General features: G+C 36.0%; 1 protein-coding gene across 5 annotated transcripts in view; it reads left to right on the top strand.

Moving 5' to 3' along the window:
* PSD3 (pleckstrin and Sec7 domain containing 3) overlaps positions 1–25,664 on the top strand; it is a 727,438-nt gene that overhangs the window by 534,312 nt on the left and 167,462 nt on the right. For all 5 annotated transcript variants that reach the window (XM_042934671.1, XM_042934669.1, XM_042934672.1 and 2 more), the window contains one exon: positions 18,868–19,061. In XM_042934671.1, coding sequence (XP_042790605.1) covers positions 18,868–19,061 — 194 coding nt within the window. The remainder of the gene's footprint in view (positions 1–18,867; positions 19,062–25,664) is intronic.

Here is a 25,664-nt window from a genome sequence, read left to right as displayed (position 1 = left end):
AGTTCCTAACTGCAGAGCCCAAGCATTAGCCTCTACCATTGGCTTTGCTCATGTACAGAACCAAGTGAGTGTGGTGTGACTAGGGAATTTGGCAGGGTGCAAGTCAGCCTGATTTGTGACCTCAAGCAAAGAGTTCTGCCAGGCCTGGAGCCTGGTCTCCCCACACCCAGGCAAAAGAACTGAGTCACAGCCCCGCCTGCTACAGACCATGGGCCCATTTGACAGCAAGGGCTGGCAAGAACACCTGGAAGCTGCATACTCCAGCATTTCTTCAGCTAAGAGGCAAGTAGGCAGTGCTGATGGCGCTCAGAGCAAAGCCAATACTAGCTGTGAAGGGCTTCCCTGCTACACCAGGCAGGAGAGCTAATTCATGGCCTCACCAGTGAAGGTTGTGACTTTCTGGTTGGACTTCCCTAACCAGAAAGTCTGTTCAGACAATTTGGGAGAGTTGCCTGAAGTGGAACCTCCCAGTCATGCCCAGGCAGGAGCCAGTCATAGCCCTACATGCTATGGATCATGGCCTCCAGCCACATCTAGCAATAAGTGCTTGTGAGAATACCTGGAAGCTGCATAACCCAGCAATTCTGGAACTGATCACCTATAGAACAAAGCCAGTGGTCCTGTTAGTTAGTGAAATTGGAACACAGGTTGGCCTGAGTCAAGACCGCAAACAAAGAATGTTAGTGGACTTGGAACTATTTTTCCTGCTATGCCCAGGCAGGGAAATTATTTCATGGCCCAATTTATACATCCTTCAGCCTTCCTGACAGGGAACACAAGTTTTAACAGCCCATCCAAGAGCTCTGCTTAGAGTACCACTTGGACAGAGAATGTAGCCCATGACTTTATGTGTCTACAAAGCAAAACCAGTGTCCTCACCTGCTGAGGGGATTCAGTGTACGCTCTTGCCTGATTCAGGGGCCCAGACAATGAACTGTACAGGTCCAATACTGCTGCCCTGCCAGGGCAAGGAAAATAATTTATAACTCCACTTATTGGTGAGAAGAGTATGAGGTCCTGGCTCTATAGTGAGCCTAACCAGAAAATCCAGGCAAATGTGAAGTCCATTTTAATAGCCTTATTTGGTTAGGGACCAAGACAGCAGTCCTACGCAATTATTCTCAGCCCATGGCACACTCCCCATCCCTGACTTCAGAGCCCAAATAGTTGTCATAGTGAAAAAAAAAAACAAAAACAAAAAACAGTCCTAATGGTAGGGCTTACCTGCCCAAAATGTTACCATTAAAGGCATCCAGCAAACCAAACTGAGCTGACTATAGTGAATTATCTCTAACAAAGCAAAATGACAAAGTCTGGAAGAGGAGACCACTTGCTCAAATGTGTGGATACCAACATAAGGAATCAAGAAACATGAAAAGTCAAGTAACTGTGACACCATCAAAGGAAATGATTCTCCAATAACTGATACTAAAGAAATGGAGATCTGTGGTTTATCAGACAAAGAATTCAGAATAATCCTTTTAAAGAAATTTAGTGAACAAAAACACACAGACAACAGTGAAGTGAAATTTGAAAAACAGCATGAACAAAAGCAAGTTCAAGAAAGAAATAGAAACCAAAACCAAAAATTCTGGAGCTGAAATATACACTGGAATTGAAGAACTCAATAAAGCGCTTCAAAAACAGACTTGACCATGCAAAAGAAAGAATCAGTGATGTGGAAGATAGGACAATTAAAATTATGTAGTCAAATAATCAAAAAGAAAAAATGAAACTGAATAAAGAAAGCCTATGGTACTAGAAACAATATTTGCATTATGGGAATTCCATAAGAAGAAGAGAAAAAAAGAGGGACAGAAGTTATATCTAAAGCAATAATGGCTAAAAACTACCCAAAGGTGGAGATAGGAATAGACACCACATCCAAGAGGCCCAAAGAACCCCAAATAGGGCTACACATTATTGTTATGGAATTGTCAAAAGTAAAGACAGAGTTTTAAAAGCAACAAGACAAAATTGAGAAGCCACATAAAAAGGAACCCTTATACGACTATAGGCAACTTTCTGAACAGAAAAATTTCAGGCCAGAAGAGAGTGATATGACACATTTGAAATACTGAAAGAAAAAACTGCCAACTGCCAGCCAAGGGTACTATATCTGAAGAAGCTGACCTTCAGAGATGGAAGAGGAATAAAAACACTCTGGAACAACCAAAAGCTGAGGGAATTTATTACCACTAGACCTTCCTTAAATGCTAAAGGGATTTATTTAAGTGGAAATAAAATGACAGTAATGAACATCATAAAAACATATAAGAAGGCAGTGTAAAACTGGAATAGTAGATTTATAGTCAGAATTTGATTCTTAATAGGGTAATGGTGATAGTTAATTCACTTACAACTCTAGTTTAAAACTTAAAAGAGAAAGAAGTATAGTAAAATAGCATGACTTCAGTAATCTGTGATTAGTTACAAAATGTAAGAAATATATAAATTGTAGCATCAGTAACTTAAAATATGTGAGGGAGAAGAAGGAAAACTAAAACTTACGAATTTTGTTGAAGTTACTAGTTTAAATTATGGTGTTATAATTTTAAGATATTTTATGTAGACCTCATGATAACCACAAAGGAAATACCCATAGTAAGTACTTAAAAGAACATAATAAAGAAGTCAAAGCATGCTGATACCACAAGTCAAGACATACAAAAAAAGATCTCAGGATAAGAAGGAACAGTGTATCTATAGAACAATCAGAAGACATTTTGTTAAATCTTTTAATTATAAGTTGTTATCAATAACTGCTCTAAAAATAAATGGATTAAATTTGTCCTTAAAAAGACAGGGAATAGCTGAATGGATTGAAAGAAAAACAAGATCCAACCACATGCTGCTTATAGGAGACTCACTTTAGCTGTTAAGACATACATAGACTGAAAATGAAAAAATGGGAAAAGATATTTTAAAGTAATAGTAACCAAAAACAAAACAGCATAGATAGCTATACTTATTTCTGAAAAAATAGACTTTAAAAATGGTAAAAAGAGACAAGACTATTACGTAATAATAAAGGGGTCAAGACATCAAAAAGGTCTAACTTGTAAATATTTATGCAACCAACTTTGGATCATCTAAATATATAAAGCAAAAATTAACAGAGCTAAAAGGAGAAATAAACACTGATACAATAAAATTGGTCTTTAATACCCTGTTCTCAGCAATGGATAGGTCACTCAGAGAATCAATAAGGAAAATAGTAGACTTAAGCAACACTGTAGACTTAAATGGGCATATACAGTAAACAGGCATATACAGAATATTGTATCCTATAATACCAGAATACATTCTTCTCAAGTGCACATGTAACATTTTCTAGGATAGATCATATGTTAGGTCACAAAACAAGTCTTAGCAAAGTCAAGATTGAAGTCAAACCAAGTATCTTCTCTGAGCACAGTGATATGAAACTAGAAGTCAGTAATGAGGAGAATTCACAAATATGTGGAAATTAAACAGCAATCTTTTGAATAACCAATGAATCAAAAATTAAAGGAGAAATTAAAAAGTATCATGAGACAAATGGAAATACACAACATACCAAAACATAGGCAATGCAGCAAAATAATTTCTAGGAGAAGAATTCATAACAATAAACACCTGTTTTAAGAAGCAAGAAATAAACCCCAGAGTTACTCAAGCTAATATTAGACAAGGGAGCCAGGAATACTCAATGCATAGAAGACAGTTTCTTAAATAAATGGTGCTGGGAGAATTGGATATTCACATGTAAAAGAAGGAATTTTTACACTAATTTATACCACTCACAAAAACTAAATTGAAATGGATTAAAAATTTTAATGTCAGACCTGAAACCATGAAACTCCTAGAAGAAACATAAGACTAAAGCTCCTTGACATGGGTCTTGCCAGTGATTTTTCTATTTGACACCTAAAGCAGAAGCAACAAAATAAAATAAACACGTGGAACTACATCAAACTGGAAAGCTTCTGCACAGCAAAAGAAACAACAAAGTGAAAAGATAACCCACAGAATGGGAAAAATATTTGAAACAATTTTTATGATTAGAGATTAATAGCCAAAATATAAAGGACTCCTAAAAACTCAGTAGCCAAAGGAATAAAAAATCAAACGAGCCCAATTAAAAAATGGGCAAAAGACCTATACAGGCAAAAGAAGATATATGAAAGCCAACAGGTACATGAAAAGATGCTCAACCACACTAGTCATCTGGGAAATGCACATCAAACCACTGTGATATAACTTCATTCCTGCCAGAGTGGCCATCATAAAAAAGACAAGAAATAAAAATGCTGGCAGGAATGAATCTACACTGTTGATGGGATTGTAAACTGATATAGCTATTGTGGAAAACAGCATGGAATATCCTCAAAAATTTGAAATTAGAACTATCATATAATGCAGCAACTTCACTGCTGGGAATATATCCAAAGGAAATGAAAACACTAACTTGAAAAGATATCTCCATCCGCTATGTTCACCGCAGCAGTGTTTACAATAGCCAAGATATGGAAATAACCTGTGTCCATCAGTAAGTGAATGGATAAAGAAGCTCTGGTATGTGTGGTATACACACACATTTTATATACACACACATTATATATATACACACATTATAAACGCACACATACACACACACACACACACACACACACACACACACAATGACGTATTCCACCATTAAAAAATGAGGAAATCATGCCATTTGTGACAACATGGATGGATCTTGAAAGCCTTTATACCAAATGAAATAAGAGAAAAACAAACACTATGTGATATCATTTATATGTTGACTCTCAAGGCAAAAAAAAATCTCAAATTCATAGAAAAAGACACCCGATTTGTGATTACCACAAGTGGAGGTTGGTGGGAGACAGGAGGTGGAAGGGAATTAGTGATCGTTGGTCAACAATAAAAACTTCCAGTTACAAGTAAATACTAGGGATACAATGTATTGCATGAGTATGGTTAATACTGCTGTGTGATCTGCTTTTGTTAAAAGTAAATCCTGAGAGTTCTCATAAGAAAATTTTTTTCTTTCTTTTTCTTTTTTCTTTTTTTTTTTTTTTTTTTTTTTTTTTTTTGGCTACTTATATCTGTAAGTATACATGCATGAAAAAGTCCTCAACAAATACTGGCAAACTGCATCCAATGACAATACATAAAAAAATATCATTTACCATTGTCAAGTGGGATTTAATCCTGGTATGAAAGGTGGTTAAATATTGGCAAATGAATGTAACATATCACATCATAAGAAAAAGAATAAGAACCTTTCAACATCTACAGATAAAGCATTTGGCAAAGTATATCAATTCATGATAAAAACCCTAAGCAAATTAGGGTTAGAGGCAACATAACACAACATCATTAAGGCATTATATGAAAAACCTACAGCCAACATCCTCCTCAGTGGGGAAAAACTGACAGCATTTCTCCTAAGGTAAGGAACAAGACAAGGGTGTACACTCTCACTGTTTTTATTTAACTTACTGAAAAGTCCTAACCACAGTAATCAGGCAACAAAAAGAAGTAAAAAGCATCAAAATTGGTAAGAAAGAAGTCAAACTTTTGCTATCTGTAGATAACATCATACCCAGATAGAAAACCCCAAAGACTACACCAAAAATTTACAGAATTTATATTCTAATTCAATAAATTTGCTGGATACACAATGTACAGAAACCTGTTGCATTTCTGTGCATCAAAAATGAAGTAGCAGAAAGAGAAATTAATGAATCAATTCCATTTACAATTGAGCCAAAAATAATAAGATACCTAGGAATAACCCTAACCAAAGAGGAGAAAGACCTGTACTCTAAAAACTATAAAACACTGATAAAAGAAATTTAAGAGGATACAAAGAAATGAAAAGACATTCCATGCTCACAGATTGAAAGAACAAATAAGGTTAAAATATCTATACTACCCAAAGCAATCTACACATTTAATGCAATCCCTATCAAAATACCACCAGCAATTTTCACAGAACTAGAACAATTCCTAAAATCTGTATGGAACTACAAAAGACTCTAGAGAGCAAAAGCAACCTTGAAAAACAAAAACAAAACTGGAGGCATCACAATCTCTGACTTCACGTTATGTTACAAAGTTGTAGTAATCAAAATAGTATGGTACTGACACCAAAATCAAAACACAGATCAATATAACAGACTAAACAGCCAAGAAATAAACCCACAATTATATGATCAATTAATCCCGCAGCTTTCCCGCTTTCTGAGCAGAGCTGTAAACTTATGACCTCCCAGACGCTAAGTCGCGCTTGCTGTCGGAACACAGTCCGTCAGGCCCCTCCGCTTTTGCCTGCCAGACTCGGGGACTCTGCTTGGCCGGGGAGCCGCCCCTCAGCCCCGGCTCCCTCCCGCCAGTCCGTGGAGCGCGCACCCCTCGCTGCCCTTCCTACCCTCTTCCGTGGGCCTCTCGTCTGCGCTTGGCTCCGGAGACTCCGTTCTGCTAATCCTCTGGCGGTTTTCTGGGTTATTTAGGCAGGTGTAGGTGGAATCTAAGTGATCAGCAGGACGCGTGGTGAGCCCAGCGTCCTCCTACGCCGCCATCTTCCCTCCCCAACAAAAATCTGTTCCTATTATTTTGAACAAACTTATTAATTAGATATGTTAATAAAAATGTTTATTTTATGTTCACTTTTTCTACGATGTACTTCCTTTCTTTATGTAGATCTGACTTTCTGATCTATATTATTTTCCCTATTAAGAACGTCTTTCAACCATTCTTATAGAGCAGGTCTACTGGCAGATTTGCTCAATACTTGTGTGAGAACGCATTTCTCCTTTACCGTTTTCCCCATGTTTTACTGAGATATAACTGACATACATCACTGCATAAGTTTAAGAAATACAGCATAATGTCTTGATTTACATATATTCTGAGATGATTACCATAACAAGTTTAGGTAGCATGTATATAGTAGTAATTTCTTATAGCTCTTCATTTTTAAAATACTTAAAATACTGCATAAGTTTAAGAAATACAGCATAATGTCTTGATTTACATATATTCTGAGATGATTACCATAACAAGTTAGGTAGCATGTATATAGTAGTAATTTCTTATAGCTCTTCATTTTTAAAATACTTAACATAATTCCCAGGGTAATGGTTGTTTTTTCTACCCACAGCTCAAAACCCTGCAAAATTAGTAATCACCAAATATTGAGGGTAACTTTATAAATAAATTTTGAGGTCAAGCAGTTGATAACTTCTTAACTCTTAAACTGTATCCTATTTTTCTCCTTCAGAATGAGAAAATAGTACTTTGAATGTGACCATCTTAAAATACCACTACATGGAAAAAGAAAAACTGAAAAATTTACTATGATTTTTGTCTTGGACATACTAATTTTATATCAGTCACAATTGCTTTAGAATAGCCATGTGTGGAGCGCCTGGGTGGCTCAGTTGGTTAAGCCTCCAACTTCAGCCCAGGTGATGATCTATCTCATGGTTGGTGAGTTCGAGCCCCGCGTCAGGCTCTGTGCTGATAGCTCAGAGCCTGGAGCCTGCTTCAGATTCTGTGTCTCTGCCCCTCTCCTACTCATGTTCTGCCTCTCTTTATCTCTCAAAAATGAATAAATGTTAAAAAAAAATAAATAGCCATGTGTATCATGTGGTCTCTTTTAGGCATGTGGCTGATACACATTAAAAATAAATTTAATATAATCAAACCTATCAAAATTTATATTTCTGATGACAATATAATAATATAGAATGGTATAGTGAAAAAATAAGTCTAATATTTGTATGCACTTTGTATACAGGTGAAATTAGAAAGGAGATATAATTTTTTCAGGTAAATGAATTTTGGCTTGCTCATATTGAAATTTGCTTTGTATTGTCAGTTGCACAAACAAAAACTTATGTAAGACACTATACAGAATGGAGTGATTTTAAACATGCAATATTTGAATGTGAAACTGCAATTCTTTTTTTTTTTAATGCAAGGGATTTTTTTTTTTGTTTTTCAAATGAATACAAATGTATATCTTAACAGTATTAAATCTTTATGGTGACAGTAGAATAATCTATTTGAATACTAGGAATCTTCTTTCTGGATTGATTCCAAACTATGAAATATCTATAACACTGTATTTTCATATTATTATCATGATGCTGTTTACAAACACAAATAATTTTTTCATTATAAAAATAAAACATAGTAAGTAGAAATAACCCAGATAACTTTTAGAAGAGAGATAAAAAATACATTAAAAAAATTTTTTTAGTTTATTTTCTCTGAGTGAGAGAGAGAGTGGGGGATGGGCAGAGAGAGAAGAAGAGAGAGAATCACAAGCAGGCCCCCCACTGTCAGCACAGAGCCCAATGTGTGGCTCAAACTCATGAACCATGAAAACATGACCTGAGCCAAAATAAAGTCAGCTACTTAACTGAGTGAGCCACCCAGGTGTCCCCCAAAAATATCTTGAGGCAGATGAAAATGAAAATACAACATACCAAACTTATGGGATATATGAAAAGCAATTCTAAGAGTGTAGTTTATAGTAATCAATGCCTACATTAAGTTAAAGGTAAGATCTCAAATAAACAACCTTATACCTCAAGGTATTAGAAAAAGAACAAACTAAACCCTAAATTAGAAGGAAAAAAAAAAAAACTAAAGTCAGAGTAGAAATAGAGTCTAAAAAAGACAATAGAAAAGATCAATGAGACAAATAGCTCAGTTTTTAAAAAGTTAAGCAAAATAGACTTAAGAGGACTCAAAGAAAATTAGAAATGAAACATACATTATAATTGATATCATAGAAATATAGTCAATCATAAAAGGCTATTATATGCCAACAAATCAGAGTAAAAAAGAAAATTAAATCCCTAGAAATAAGCACCCTGCCACGACTAAATCATGAAAAACAAAACAAAACAAAACAGAAAAACCAACAGACCAATTACTATTAAGGAGACTGAATCAGCAAGCAAATACTTCCCAAAAAATAAAGTCCAAGACCTGATGTTTTCCCTGGTGAATTCTACCAAACATCAATGAATTAATGCCAATCCTTCTAAAACTATTCCAAAAAACGAAGAGGAGGGAAAAGTTTAAAAATCTTTTACAAAGCCAGCATTGTCCTGATACCAAAGCCAAACAAGGATAAAGGGGGGGAAAAAAGTCCATTCCTGATAAACATAGATGCAAATGATCCTCAATAAAATATTAGCAAACTGAATGCAACAGCACATTGAAAAGATCATACTCCATGATAAGATGGGATTTATTCCAGAGATGCACAGATGGTTCAACATTGCAAATCAATAAATGTGATATACTTCATGATCAAAATGAAGTATAAAAACTATATTTTTGTTTCAGTAAACTCAGAAAAAGCATTTGATAATATTTAACATTTTTTTAAGATACCTCTCCACAAACTAGGTACAGAGGATGTACCTCAACATAGTCACGGCTAAGTGTGACAACTGCGTATCTTATATCCTATTCAACAGTGAATGCTAAAATCATTTCCACTAAGATCAGGAACAATACCCAAGGATGCCCACTCTTGATATTTTATTCAATATAGTACTGGAAGCCTTAGCCAGAGGAGTTAGGCAAAAAAAAATAATAATAATAAAGAAAGAAAGAAAGAAATAAAAGGCATACAAATAAAAAAGGAAGAAATGGGGCGCCTGGGTGGCTCAGTTGGTTAAGCTTCTGACTTCAGCTTAGATAAGGATCTCAAGGTTTGTGAGTTTGAGCCCCACATCAGGCTCTCTGCTCACAGCACAGAGCCTGCTTGGATCCTCTGTCTCCCTGTCTCTCTACCCCTCCTCTGCTCATTCTGTCTCTCTCAAAAATATATAAATAAACTTTTAAAAAATCTTTTAAAAAGTTTAAAAAGAAGTAAAATTATCTCTGTTTGCAAATGACATTAAAACTAGAAAACCCTATAGACTTCAACAGAATCACTAGTAGATTTAATAAATGAACTCAGTAAAGTTGCACAATATATGTAAAATCAATATACAAAAATCATTTGTGTTTCTGTGTAATGACAATGAACTATCAGAACAGATGTTAAGTAAATCCCAAGTATAACAGGATCCAAACCAGTAAAATACTTAGTTATAAATATTTTAAAAAATGTTAATGTTTTATTCATTTTTTTGAGAGAGAGAGAGACAGACAGAGTGCAAGTAGGGGAGAGGCAGGGAAAGACAGAGACAGAATCTGAAGCAGGCTCCAGGCTCTGAGCTGTCAGCACAGAGCCCGACACAGGACTTGAACTCATGGACTGTGAGATCATGACCTGAGCCGAAGTCAGACGCTTAACTGACTCAGCCACCCAGGTGCCCCAGGAACAAATTTAATGAAGGAAGTGAAAGACTGTACACTGAAAACTATAAGGCACTGATAAAAGAAAGTGAAGAGGGCACAAATAAATGGGAAAAGTATTTTGTGTCTACTGCTTGGCATAATTATATTGCTAACGTCTCTGTACCACACAAAGCAATCTATGGAGTCAGTGCAATCCCTATCAAAATTCCAATACCACTTTTTCACAAAAATAGAACACTCCTAAAATTTTCCTGGAACCACAAAAGATGTCAAATAGCCAAACCTATTTAAATGTTTGTTTAAATTTTATTTTATTTATTATATATTCTTTATTGTATACTCTTTAATCCCCTTCCCCTATTTTACCTATAAACTTTCCCACCTCCCCTCTGGTAACCATCAGTTTGTTTGCTATTGTTAAGAATCTGTTCTTCAGTTTTCTTTTTATTTTTCCTGTAATCATTTGTTTTGTGTCTTAAATTCCACACATGAGTAAGATCATTTGTCTTTCTCTGACTGACTTACTTGGCTTAGCATTATACTCTCTACCTCCAACCATGTTGTTGCAAATGGCAAGATTTCATTCTTTCTTATGGCTGAGTAATATTCCAGGGTGAGCATGAGTGCATCTGTGTATGTTCGTGTATTACATGCCTTTCAATTTTGCTGATGATTCCCTTCACTGTGCAGATGTTTTTCATTCTGATGTATTTCCAATAGCTTATTTTTGTTTTTGTTTCCCTTGCCTTAGGAGACATACCTAGAAATATGTTGCTACAGCTGATGTCAGAGAAGTTATTGCCTATGTTCTCTTACGATTTTTATGGTTAGGGCTCACACATTTAGGCCTTTAATCTATTTTGGGTTTATTTTTGTGTATGGTGAAAAAAAATGGTCCAGTTTCATTCTTTTGCATGTATCTATCCAGTTTTCCTAGCACCATTTGTTGAAGAGACTATCTTCAGTCCACAAAACTGAAAGGTAACCTATAGAATAGAAGATACTTGCAAATGACATAACTGATAAAGGATGAGTATCCAAAACATACAAAGAATTTATTAAACTCAAAACCCAAGAAGCAAATAATCCAGTTAAAAAATGGGCAGAAGACATGGACATTTTTACAAAGGAGATATACAGATGGGCAACAGACACATGAAATTATGCTCAGCCTCACTTATCATCAGGGAAATGCAACTCAAAACTACAATAAGATAATAACCTCATACTTGTCAGAATGGCTAAAATTAACAGTACAAGAAACAACAGGTATTGGCAAGGATGCAGAGAAAGGGGAAGCATCTCACACTGTTGGTAGATATGCAAACTGGTGCAGCCACTGTAGAAAACAGCATGCAGGTTCTTCAAAAAGTTAAAATATAACTACCCTGGGGTACCTGGGTGGCTCAGTTGGTTGAGCACCAACTTCAGCTCAGGTAATGATCTCACAGTCTATGAGCTCGAACCCCACATCGGGCTTTGGGCTGACAGCTCAGAGCCTGGAGCCTGCTTCAGATTCTGTGTCTCCATCTCTCTCTCTCCCCCTCCCTGACTCATGCTCTCTCTCTCTTTCTCTCTCAAAAATAAAATAAACCTTAAAAAAATAGAACTAGATTCCTAAGATTCAGGAATTGCACTCCTAGGTATTTACCCAAAGGATACAAAAACACTAATTGGAAGAGATACATGCACTCTGGTATTTACAGCAGCATTATCTATAATAGCCACATTTTATTTTTAAAAAAAATTTTTTTAACGTTTTATTTATTTTTGAGACAGAGAGAGACAGAGCATGAACGGGGAGGGGCAGAGAGAGAGGGAGACACAGAATCAGAAGCAGGCTCCAGGCTCTGAGCCATCAGCCCAGAGCCCGATGCGGGGCTCGAACTTACGGACCTCGAGATCGTGACCTGAGCTGAAGTCAGACGCCCTACCGACTGAGCCACCCAGGCGCCCCTATAATAGCCACATTTTAAAGCGGCCCAAGTGTTCATTGACTAATGAATGAAAAGAAGACATTGTGTGTGTGTGCGCGCGCGCGCGCGCGCGCGCGCGCACACACACACACACACACACACTATGGAATATTACTCAGCCATCAAAAAGAAAGAAATCTTGCATTTGCAATGACGTGGATGGAGTTAGAAAGTATTATACTAAATCAAATAAGTCAGAGAGATATACACTGTATGGTTTCACTCATATGCAGAATCTAAGAAACAAACAAAAAAAATGAACAAAGGGGAAAAAAGAGGAGCAAACCAGGAAACAGACTCTTAACTATAGAGAACAAACTGATGGTTACCAGAATGGGAGGCAGATTGGGGGATGGGTTAAACAAGCGATCGGGATGAAGGAGTGCACTGAGGCATGTATGGAAGTGTTGAATCACTATTTTGTACACCTGGAACTAATATTACACAGTGTGTTGACTAACTGGAATTTAAATAAAAACTTTTAAAATGACTGTCTTTTTCCCATTGTATATTAATTCCTGCCTTGCTGATTAATTGATCATACGGTTCTAAGTTCATTTCTGAGTTTTCTATTATGTTTCATTGATCCACGTGTCTGTATTTATGCCAGTACCATACTATTTTGATTACTACAACTTTGTAATATCACTTGAAGTCTGGAATTGTAATACATCCAGTTTTGTATTTGTTTTTCGAGATTGCTCTGGCTATTTGGAGTAAACTTTTGTGGTTCTATACAAATTTTAGGATTCTTTTTTTAAAAAGTGTGTTTATTTTGAGGGAGACAGCAGGGGAGGGAGAGAGAGAAACCCAAGTAGGCTCTACGCTGCCAGCACAGAGCCCAATGTGGGGCTCAATCTCACAAACTGAGCCAAAATCAAGAGTCGGATGCTTAACCGACTGAGCCACCCAAGGATTCTTAATTCCAGATCTGTAGAAAGTGCTGGTGGTATTTTAATAGGCATTGCATTAAATTTGTAGATTGCTTTAAGTAGTTTAAACATTTTAAAAAATTTTTTCTTCCAATCCATGAGCATGGATTGTCTTTCCATTTCTTCACATTGTCTTGAATTTCTTTTATCAGTGTTTTTTTTTAATTTTTATTTGTTTAGTTTGAAATAGAGTGTGTGCAGAGGACAAAGAGAGAGAGAGAATCCCAAGCAGGGTCTGCACTGTCAGTGCAAAACCTGATGCAGGGCTCAAACTCTATGAACTGTGAGATCATGACCTAAGCCGAAATCAAGAGTCACATTTAACCAGCTCGGCCACATAGCACCCCTTTTTATCAATGTTTTATGGTTTTCAGAGTACAGGTCTTTCACCTTTTTAGTTATGTTTATTGCTAGGTATCTTACTGTTAAATGGAATTATTAATTTCTGTTTCTGCTGTTTCATTATGAGAGTATAGGAATTCAATTGATTTTTGTATCCTGCAAATTTACTGAATTCATTTATCAGTTCTGGTGGTTGTTTGGTGAAGTCTTTAGGGTTTCTATCATGTCATATGCAAATAGTAAATAGTAAAAGTTTGACTTCTTCCTTACCAATTTGGATGCCTGTTATTTCTTTTGTTTAATTTCTGTGGCTAGGATTTCCAGTACCATGTTGAATAAGAGTGGTGAAAGTGGACATCCTTGTTTTGTTCCTCACCTGACCAGAAAAGCTCTCCAATTTTTTCCCATTGTGTATGATTTTGGCTGTGGGTTTTTCATATGAGGCCTTTATTATATTGAGATATGTTAGCTCTAGACAGACTTTGCAGATGATTTTAATCATGAATGAAAATTGTACTTTGTAGAAAGCTTTTTCTGCATGTATTAAAATGTGTTTTTTTTATCCTTTCTCTTATTGCTGTGACATATCTTGTTGAATGTTTTGCAAATATTGAACCACACTTGCATGCACAGAATAAATCCCACTTGACCATGGTGTATAATTTTTTTAAATATATTGTTGGCTTTACTTTTCTAATATTTTGTTGACAAGTTTACATCTATATTAATGAGAAATATTGGCCTATAGTTCTCTTTTTTGTGATATCTTACCACAGCAATCTTCAGAAAGAAGAACAAAGCTGGAAGCATTATAATTCCTGATTTCAAACTATATTACAAATCTATAGTAATCAGCAGTTTGGTATTGATGTAAAAAACAGACACAGATCAATGGAACAGAATAGAAAGCCTAGAAATAAACTCATAGAGTTTGTTCAATTAATTTTTAACAGGACAGCCAAGAATATACAGTGGGGAAAAGATTATGTATCCAAGAAATGGTTTTTAGGAAAATTGGGTATCCACATGGAAGAGAATGAAATTGGACCTCTGTCTTCTACTTTACACAAAAATCAACTCAAAATGGATTAAATCTTTGAATATAAGACCTGAAACCATAAAGCTCGTAGAAGAAAATCTAAAGAGTATGCTCTTTGACATTGGTCTTGATAGTGAATTTTTAGATTTAGGAACAAGAGCAAAATTAAGTGAGACCGCATCAAACTAAATAGTTCCACACAACAAAGGAAACCGTTAACAAAATAAAAAGGCAACCTACTAAGTGGGAAAGATATTTACACTGTTTGTGGAAATGTTAACCTATATAGTTGCTATGGCAAACAGCATGGAGGTTCCTCAACAAATTAAAAATAGAACTACCAATAATCCCACTTCTGAATATATAGCCAAAGAACACAAAATAATTATCTGCAAGAATTACCTGTACTCTCATATTTATAGAAGAATTATTTATAATATCCAAAGTATGGGGAAAACCTAAGTGTCTATCTACAGATGTATGGATACAACTATATATACACAATGGAATATTACACACCCTTATAAAAGAGTGAAATCTTGTCATAGGTAGTAGACATGAATGAATCTGGAAGCCATTATGCTAACTGAAGACAGAGAAAGACAAATACTACATGGTATCTCTTGTTGTATTGTAATATGTGGAATTTTAAAAGAAAGTTGAATTTACAACAGTGAAGAATATGTCACTTTCAAGAGTTGAGTTGTGAGGGAAGTAGGGAACAAGTGATAAAAGAATATAAATTTTCAGTTATAAGATGGATACAATCTAAGGAAGTAATGTATAACATGCTGAGTACAGTTGATAACAGTGCATTGAATAGTTGAAATTTTCTGAGAATAGAATTTACATATCTTCACACACAAAATTTATATATATATATATATACACATATATTTTTATATATGTATATATTTATATATACATATAATTTTACATATTTATATATGTATAAGTGTGTATATATATATTATATATATGTACATATTTATATATATACATATAAATTTATATATATGTGTGTATATATATATATATAAGTGTGAGGTGAGGAGTGTGTTAAATCAATGAGGGACCCCTTTCATGATGTATATTAAATCCTCATACTATATACTTTAAATATCTCACATTAAATGGTCAACTACATGCAAAAAAAATTTTAATAAAGCAACATAGAAGAGGAAATCTGATCCATACAGTAACTAATTATGATTTTCCAGGATTTTTGCAGCCTTCGGAAGATAGTTTTGTGAAAATCAATAGTGGCCATTAATTTAAAATAAATGAATAAATAATTAAATCTCTTACATGCATAAATCAGTAATTCCAGAGGGAGAGGAGGATAACAGCAGAGTAGGAGGATCCTAGGCTCATGTTGTCCTGTGAACACAACTAGATAACTATCAGATCATCCTAAAGAACCCAGAAATTGACATGAAGACTGACAACAAACTCCACAACTTAAGGGAGAGAAGAATCCTCATCAAAGAATGTAGGAAGTACGGAGATATGGTTTAGGGGAGAAACTGATTCCAGGTGCTACAGAGGGGAGAGAGTTGTGGTCACAGAAAAGGATGAGAGAGAGAGCAACACACAAGGAGAATATTGCCTCAAAGCCATTGCCTTGGAAAACAAGACGGGCTGGATATCATGAGAACTTGCTTAGAACCTGTATTTTTTTAAAAAAAAAATATTTGTTTTTAAGAGCGAGAGAGCAAGAGAGGAGGGGCAGAGAGAGAGGGAAACAGAGAACCTGAAGCAGGCTTTGCACTTTCAGCATAGAGCCCAATACCGGTCTCCAACCCATGACCCTTGAGATCATCATCTGAGCCAAAGTCAGATACTTAACTGACTAAGCCTCCCAAGTGACCCAAGAGCCTGGATTTTTAAAGGTCAGGATGCTTGCCTGGGATATAGTCCAGAGGGCACTGTGCTGCTCCTGGAGAGAAGGCAGGCAAACCAACCAAAGGCAACAGCATGGAAGCAGCAATCTGAAAAATGCCTGGGGCACCCAAGAGGGAGATTATTCACTCTTGGGGCATGTGCCTGATGGGAAGCATTCACAGAGATACCTCTTCAGGAACAAAGGAGCTGGCTAGTGCCAATTCCATCCCCAACCCCTCAGCAAAAATACAGCCACCTACCAGAAGTAGCATATTGCCAACACTGGCTGCCTAACTTGCATACACCAGGCCCTAACTCCCTACATTATGGTGGGACTGCCCTTATCAGGCAAGCATGCCTCATTCCCAGCATGGTGGGCCCCAACCCCAGATGACCAGCAGAAACCATTGCCCATACCATGTCTACTGACCATAGTGTTCTTGTGGAGGTTGTGTCAGGTCTCATTTTACAAGTAGACCAGTGCAAATTTACAAAAAACTTGCCACATTCAGACCAGGGAACAAACACTGCTCACAGAAGGCAAGGAGAGCCTCTGCAGATGACCAGCCTGAAGGATACAGCAGCCAAAGCACAATAGCAGAGCAGAGACAGCACACACCAGAGAAAATCCCTGAATCACCAGGTCCAGGACATTACATATTCTTTTCCTTAAGGAGCCATTGCTTTCAGGAGCAGGAAAAATAACTAGCTTTTCTAGCACAGAAAAAAAGACAAAGCCTTAGACAAAATGTCAAGATAGAGGAATTTATACCAAATGAAAGAACAAATTACATCCACAGCCAGATATCTAAGAAAAAGATATAAGTAACATTCATGATTGAGAATTTAAAGCAACAATTATAAGGATAGTCACTGAGCTTAAAAAAAGTATAGAAAACATCCAGGGGACCCTTGCCACAGAAATAAAAAAGTGAAAACAGAACCATTCAGAGATAAGAGTGCAATAAACAAGATTACACACATGCTTGATGCAATGAACAGCAGGCTGTAAGTAGTAGAGGAACAATGACCTAGAAGATAAAATAATTGAAAGAAACGAAGCTGAACAAAAGAAGAATTATGCAACATGAGACTGGACTTAGGGAACTCAGTGGTTCAATCAAGCATAGTAACATTATAGGAGTGCCAAAAGAAGAAGACAGAAAAGGGGGCAGAAAATTTATTTGAGGGAAGAATAGATGAAAACATCCCTAATCTGGGAAAGGAAAAAGACATCCAGATCCAGGAGACAGAGAACTCCCATCCAAAGCAAAAAAGCAGGCCAACACCAAGACATATTGCAATTAAATTTACAAAATGTAGTGATAAAAAATTTTTAAAGCAGGAAGACAAAAGATTATCTTTAAATAATCAAATAGCAATGGAGAAAAAAAACACATTTTTAATTTGATCACCAAATGCACAACTTTGATAATTGTTAATTTTGTGGTTTATTTTAAATATATTTTCGTGGTGGTTATTTTGAAGTTTTAATCAAAAATCTTTAATCATGAGTGTCTAATAAACAGTAAAAACAAAGGTAAGCCAAGAAATTGAAACAGGTGAAATAAGACAAATGTTCTTAATTCGGTGTTGTGTTTTTCAGAAGTTTATCAGTTTATTAGCTTTCATCTTCATTTCACTCCTCTTTATTAATTGAATGTAAGCATCCATTTTCTGCAAACTTCATACTAAGTGTACATTAAAAGATTTTCCCTGCTTGAAGGAACAGAGATTCACAAAAGACTGGGCAATTGGTTTTCTCAGTGGTGCCCCACATTTTTATGGCAGTTGAGAAAATTGTAGCTAGAAGATGCCAAAGTACTAAATGACGCCACCATCCTACCACATTGATAGCTTTACTGGGGGTTTCAATATAAGAGATTATTTGGTGGATATAGGTCAGTATTATTCATTGTACTTAATCTAAAATTATTCATTGTATTCTGTGTACTTGGCGATGTGCTAAAACATGTAAAAATCAAAATCAAAATCATGATTTCAGTAAAAGAATCCTCACTCTTTTGAAAGAAGACAGGTATGAAGGTAGTGGGTAGAAAGAGCAAAGGCTTTAGAGATTTTGCAGTCATTACCTTACCATCTCTCTTTGATTACTAGATCTGTGGCCTTGGGAATTTATTTAAACTCTCTCAGTTTGCTTCCTTATCTGTAATATAGGATACTAATATCCATCTTACAAGATCTTTATGATCATTAATATTTGACACAGACGCACAGTAAGTGATAGCTCTTATAGTGTTTTTATCAAGACTGATGGACTATTGGAAAACATGATAGTTTATTACACTAAATAACTTTGTTCATTGAATATTGTGTTAGGTGCTCAAACTGTGTTTTCTCCCTTTAGAGATGATGAAGAGAAAAAAAAATCTCCAACTGAAGGAACTGATGAGAAGGCTAATGGAACACATCCAAAGACCATCAGTCGTATTGGGAGTACTACCAACCCATTCTTAGACATTCCTCATGACCCAAATGCTGCTATATACAAAAGTGGATTCTTGGCTCGGAAAATCCATGCAGATATGGATGGGAAGAAGAGTAAGCATAATTTGTTATTGTCATTTTCTATTTTAATTATTTCATCTTGAGGCTCAAAATTTAAAGTGAATTTATCTGAAGTAAAGTCAAGAATAAAGAAAAATTATATTAGGTTTGTCTAGAAAAGTATTACTGAAGTTTGATGATGCCTCTAACCCTCAGAAATCCATTGTCACACTTGATCTTCTCCAAGTAGAATTATAGAACTTCAGAAATGGAAGACCTCTTACAGATTATTCCTTTCTAGCTTTTTATTCATTTATTTACTCTTGCCTTCAACAAATAATTTTGAGTACTTACTATGTGCTAGGCATCAAAAATATAGCAATGAATACGATGGAAAAGGTATCTGTCTTCATGGAGTTTACATCTCTCATGGTTGTGGGGAAGAATTAATTTATAACACATAGAATAATCAATAATGTAAGATCCCAGAAACAAAACAGGAAGGGAAAGAATTGCAGTCTATGCACATTTGAATGATTGGCCTTTGTGGAAGATGGATAGGTGCAACATAGGCATGCATGGTATAATTAGTACTGGGAAATTAGAGTCCCATCTGATAGCTTTGTGAAGTATGAGACATAGTTACCTATGACAGATAATAGTGTTTGAAATTTGAAAGAAATGAAGTATGTTTCTGTGCTTAGAATAGCCTATGTAGAGTGAAATAGCAATTTGATATAGTTGGACAGGCTAAGGTAAGCTAGTATGTATGCTCACAATTAGTAGGTTAAACCTTTAGGGTATCCTTACCTACCTACAGATGCAAACATGTAGTGCTTGGATGGACATTACCACTATTTCCATCTGTGACTTTTTCTTACTGTGGTAGTACTTTCTGTTAGGTTACAGTCAAGAGAAAGACTGTAATAGAGTGGCTTTGGAACTGACTTAAGATGCTAAGTTTCTCAGTTTTCCCAAGTTTCTTAGGAGTACCTCTACCATATTTCCTGTGCACTCTATATACTAGCCTACTAGACTACTTGATTTTTTCTAAGAGAATTGTGTCAGGACTCTTGTAGTTGCAAGTGACAGCAAATCTGACTGGCTTATGAAAAAAGGGCAAGGCCACACTTAAAATGAAGAATTATCACCAGGACACTTTATTATATTGTCTCTGCATTATAGTGCATGTCACCTGTATTCCTTACAACAGGGCTCTTTCACATGGCTAGATACATAATTATTAGCAGCATTACTTTATGTGTTCAATTTTGTCACCAAAGTATTCTCGTTTCCTAACTTTGAATTTAGTATATTATGTGGCAGGATTCTGATTTGTATTACAGAGGGATGGAATACTGTGATTGACAGCACACACTTGGTTGAATGCAAATAGAAAAGTTCCCTCAAGAATGAATAAAATACAGAAAAGGGGGTCTTTTTGGTAGACAAAACAATGGTATTCATTTCTTTGTTGCCAGCATACACACACACCCTTTCTCCATCCAGTTCAAATGGTGCTTTTGCTGAACCTAGTACAGTTTTCCATTTATAACCACAGATACACTCATTCTCTGTCCCACATGCCATGCCTAGAAGTGACTCTCATCTCCAAGATTAATAGCTGATTGGTGTCCATTTTGTCTCAGATAGGGATGTAAATTCACTTATAGGCTAAATTAAAAATATATAGAAATGTCTGACATACTTCATGTAAAGTAATAGAAGCAAAAAACAGAATAACTGCAATTTAAAATAACAGTTCAAAAAAGCAAAAATAGGAAGATAGCTATCACTTATTCCATGTAATTTTCTACATTCTGCCTCATAAGGATAACAAAGTTAACCTAATTGAGTCTTTTTTCATTGAGTCCCTTCCCTAGCAATGGATTGACATAATTGGTTAGCTTATTCCAAAGAGTCCCCAGATTCAGCCTATCAATGACATTTTCTTTGTTTCATGTTTCCCTGTGCCATCTTGGAGGATTATTGGAGAAAATTCCCTTGCTGGAAGCTCTACTCCCTTATTAGCCCACTTTTATATGAGTATAGGTACAAAATCTAGGAGTTGCTTAGCAGATGAGACAGAACTCATATCACACTAGGTTTTTCTGCCAATATAACTACTTTAAAGCCTTAGTTAACTCCTTTGAGTACTTTAGATTGATTAGGACAATATGTCATAGGACTTTTGTCTTTTTAGCAACCTAAGAATTTCTGCCTAGGTGGGACCCTCCCCTGGAAGACCAGTGACAGACCCCTGCCCACACCACATCCCTAAAGCCTGGAGTTTTAAGACTAGCAGGCTTGGCTGTGATACAGCTCAGAGGGCACCACAGGCTAACAACCTGGAGGCAGACAGTGTGGATACAGCAATCTGAAACACACCTAGAACACACAGAGGGGAGATTATTTACTCTTCTCAGCTTGCTTTCCTAAGAGACAGCATGCACAGGGACTCCTTTCCTTGAAGAAAGGAGCTGGCTGGTGCCATTTCCCTCCCCTGCCCTCACCATAAACACAGAGCCATTTGTGGGAAGCAGCATAGCATCAATACTGGCTGCCTAACCTACTTATACCAAGCCCCGCACCCCTGGGCTCTGACACTACTGCCCTTCTTGGTCAAGCTTTCCCCCATCCTAGCATGGTTCCCTTTCCATAGAACACCAGCAGAAACCCCTGCCCACACCATGGCTCCCAACCAGAGAGTTCTGTAGGACTTTAGTTCAGGTGGAAGTAGTATCATATCTCATTTAGCAAGCAGACCAGAATATACCTAGTTAAAACTTGACACATTCTGGCCAAAGACCAAACACTGTCAACTGCAGGCAAGACAGACAACTGGCCTGAAGGATACAGCAGCCAGAAAAGAACAGCAGAGTGCACACATCACACTCTGAAGTACCAGGCCCTGGGCACTATATGATCGCTTTCATAAAGCCATTATTCTTAGAAGCAGGAAACCTAATGGAGTTTTCTAATATACAGAAGAGGATAGAAACTTAGATAAAATGCCAAGACAGGAATTTAGCCCAGATGAAAGGAGAAGACAAGGCCATGGCCAGAGATCTAAGAGAAACAGATATAAGTAACATACCTGATGGAGAATTTAAAGCAACAATCATAAGGATACTTACTGGGCTTGAGAAAATAATGGAAGACTTCATGCAGGTCCTTACCACATTTAACAAAGAGTTAAAAACAGAAATGAAAAATGCAGTAACATTCAAAACAGGCTTGATGCAATGAACACAAGGATGGAAGAAGCAGAGAAACAACTAGGTAATGTAGAAGATAAAATAATGAAATCTAGTGAAGCTGAATAAAACAGAGAAAGAAGAATTATGCAACATGAGAATATACTTAGGGAACTCAATTACTCCATCAATCATAATAACATTCATATTACAGGAGTCTCAGTAGAAGAGAGAAAAGGGGGCAGAAAATTTCTCTAGATCCTCGGAGGCACAGAAACCTCCCATCAAAATCAACAAAAGTAAGCTAGCACTAAGGCATTATAATTAAATTTGCAAAATATAGTGATTAAGAAAAAAAAATCTTAAAAGCAACAAGACAAAAGAAGTCCCTAACTTACAAGGGAAACCCATAAGGTTCGCTGCAGATTTCTCAACAGAAACTTCCCAAGTCAGGAGAGACTGGCATGATGTATTCAAAGTTCTGAATGGGAGAATTTTGCAGCCAAGAATACTCTGTCCAGCAAGGCTATCATTCAGAATAGAAGGAAAGGTAGAGTTTCCCAGATGAACAAAAACTAATGGAGTTTAAAGCAGCCCTGCAAGAAAACTTAAAGGGAACTGAGTAGAAAGGAAAGACCAAAGTGACAAAAACAAGAAAGAAGAGAACATCTCCAGAAACCATGACAAAAGAAGGAATAAAACGGCATTAAATACATATCCATCGATAGTTATTCTGAGTGAAAATGGACTAAATGCTCAAATCAAAAGACATAGGGTGTCAGATTGGATAAAAAGACAAAACCCATCTATATGCTGCCTACAAAAGACTCATTTTAGACCTAACACACCTGTGCCTTGAAAGTGACAGGATGGAGAAATATTTATCATGCAAGTGGACACCTAAATAAAGTTGGAGTAGCAATACTTATATAGGACAAGGTACACTTTAAACCAAAGACTATAACAAAAGATGAAGAAGGGCACTATATCATAATAAAGGAGTCTATCCAAAAAGATCTGACAGTTGGAAGTTATTATGCACCCAAGATGGAGGCACCCAAGTGTATAAAACAATTAATAACAAACATAAAGCAACCCCTTGATAATAATACAATAAGAGGAGGAGACTTTATCACCCACTTATATCAGTGAACAGATCATCTGTGGAAAAAAATTAAACAAGGAAACAATGGATTTGAATGACATACTGGACCAGATGGACTTAACAGATATATTCAGAACATTCCATCCTAAAACACCAGAATACACATTATTTTCAAGTGCACATGGGACATTCCCCTGAATAGATCGCATACTAGGTCACAAATGAGACTTCAAAAAGTACAAAAAGATTGAGATCATACCATGCATCTTTTTTGACCACAACACTATGAAACTTGATGTCAATCACAAGAAAAACTGAAAAGACAACAAATACTGGAGGTTAAACAGCATGCTACTAAACAATGAATGAGTCAACCAGGAAATCAAAGAAGAAATTTAAAAAATACTTGGAAACAAATGAAAATGAAAACACAGTGGTCCAAAACCTTTGGGATATGCAGGAAAAGCAGTCCTAAGGTGGAAGTATACAGTGCTACACGCCTACTTCAAGAAACAAGAAAAATCTCAAATGAAAAACCTAATCCTACACCTAAAGGAAGTAGAAAATGAACAACAAATGAAGCCTAATGCCAGTAGAAGGAGGTAAATAATAAAGATTAAAGCAGAAATAAATGGTATAGAAACTAAAAAAACAGTGGAGCAGACCAATGAAACTAGGGATTTCTTAGTAACATTGATAAACTCTTAGACACATTTATAAAAAAAAAAAAAGAGAAAAAAGAAGGACCAAAATAAAATAAAAATAAAAGAGGAAAATTAACAGCCAACACTACATAATACAAACAATTGTAAGAGAATATTATGAAAAATTATATGCCAACAAATTGGAAAACCCTGAAGATTGGATAAATTCCTAGAAAGATATCATACCAAAACTTAAATAGGAAGAAATAGAAAACTGAACAGACCAATAACTGGAAAATAAATTGAATTAATAATCAAAACTCTCCCGACAAACAAATTCCAGGGCCAAGTGGCATCACAGGTGGGTTCTACCAAACATTAAAAGGAGAGTTAATACCTATTCCTCTCAAACTATTCCAAAATATAGAAGAGGGTGGAAAACTTCCAAATTCATTCTATGAGTCCAGCATTACCCTGATACCAAAACCAGATAAAGACTCCACTAAAAGAGAAATAGAGGTTAATGTCCCTGATGAACATGGATGTAAAAAGTCTCAATAAAATAGCAGCAAACCAAATCTAACAGTACATTAAAAGAATCCCCATGATCAAGTGAGATTTATTCCTGGACTGCAAGGGTGGTTCAGTATTTGTAAATCAATCATCATGATACACCACATTAATAAAGGAAAGGATAAGAACCATATGATCTTTTAAACAGATGCAAAAAAAAAATTGACAAAGTACAATATCTATTCGTGATAAAAACCTTCAATGTAGTAGGGTTATTAGAACATAACAACATAATAAAGGTCATATACGAAAAACCCACAGCTAATATCTTCTTCAGTGGGGAAAAACTGAGATAATTTCCTCTACAGTCAGGAACAAGATAGGGATGTCCACTCTCACCATTGTTACTTTGACATAGTCCTGAAAGTCCTAGCCACAGCATTCAGAAAACAAAAATAAATAAAAGGCATCCACATCAGCAAGGAAGAAGTCAAACTTCAGTCTTTGCAGATGATGTGATACTCCATATAGAAAACCCAAAAGACTCCATCAAAAAATTACTAGAACTGAAACATGAATTCAGTAAAGTCATAGGATTCAAAATCAAGGTACAGAAATCTTTTGTATTTCTATACACCAATAATATAGCAGCAGAAAGAGAAATCAAGGAATGGATTCCATTTACAAGTGCACCAACAACCCTAAGATACTAGAAATAAACCTACTCAAGAGGTAAAAGATCTGTACTCTGGAAACTATAAAACACTGATGAAAGAAATTGAAGAGGACAGAAAGAAATGAAGATGTTCCGTGATCATTAATTGGAAGAACAAACTTGTTAAAATGTCTACTACCCAAAGCAGTCTACACATTTAATTCAATCTCTATCAAAATACCACCAGCATTTTTCATAGAGCTAGAATAAACAATTCTAAAACTTGTATAGAACCACAAAAGACCCTGAATAGCCAAGGCAGTCATGACAAAGAAAAGCAAATTGGAAGCATCACAATTCCAGGCTTTAAGTTATATTGCAATGCTGTTGTGATCAGGACACTATGGTACTGGCATAAAAACAGACACATGGATCAGTGGAACAGAGTAGAAAACCCAGAAATGAACCACAACAATATGGCAATTTCATCTTCAACAAAGCAGGAAGGAATATCTAATGGGAAAAATTCTCTTCAACAAATGG

The sequence above is a fragment of the Panthera leo genome, chromosome B1 (assembly GCF_018350215.1).
Source record: "Panthera leo isolate Ple1 chromosome B1, P.leo_Ple1_pat1.1, whole genome shotgun sequence".
NCBI classification, from domain to species: Eukaryota; Metazoa; Chordata; class Mammalia; order Carnivora; family Felidae; genus Panthera; species Panthera leo.
This window is presented reverse-complemented; position numbering and strand designations above follow the sequence as displayed.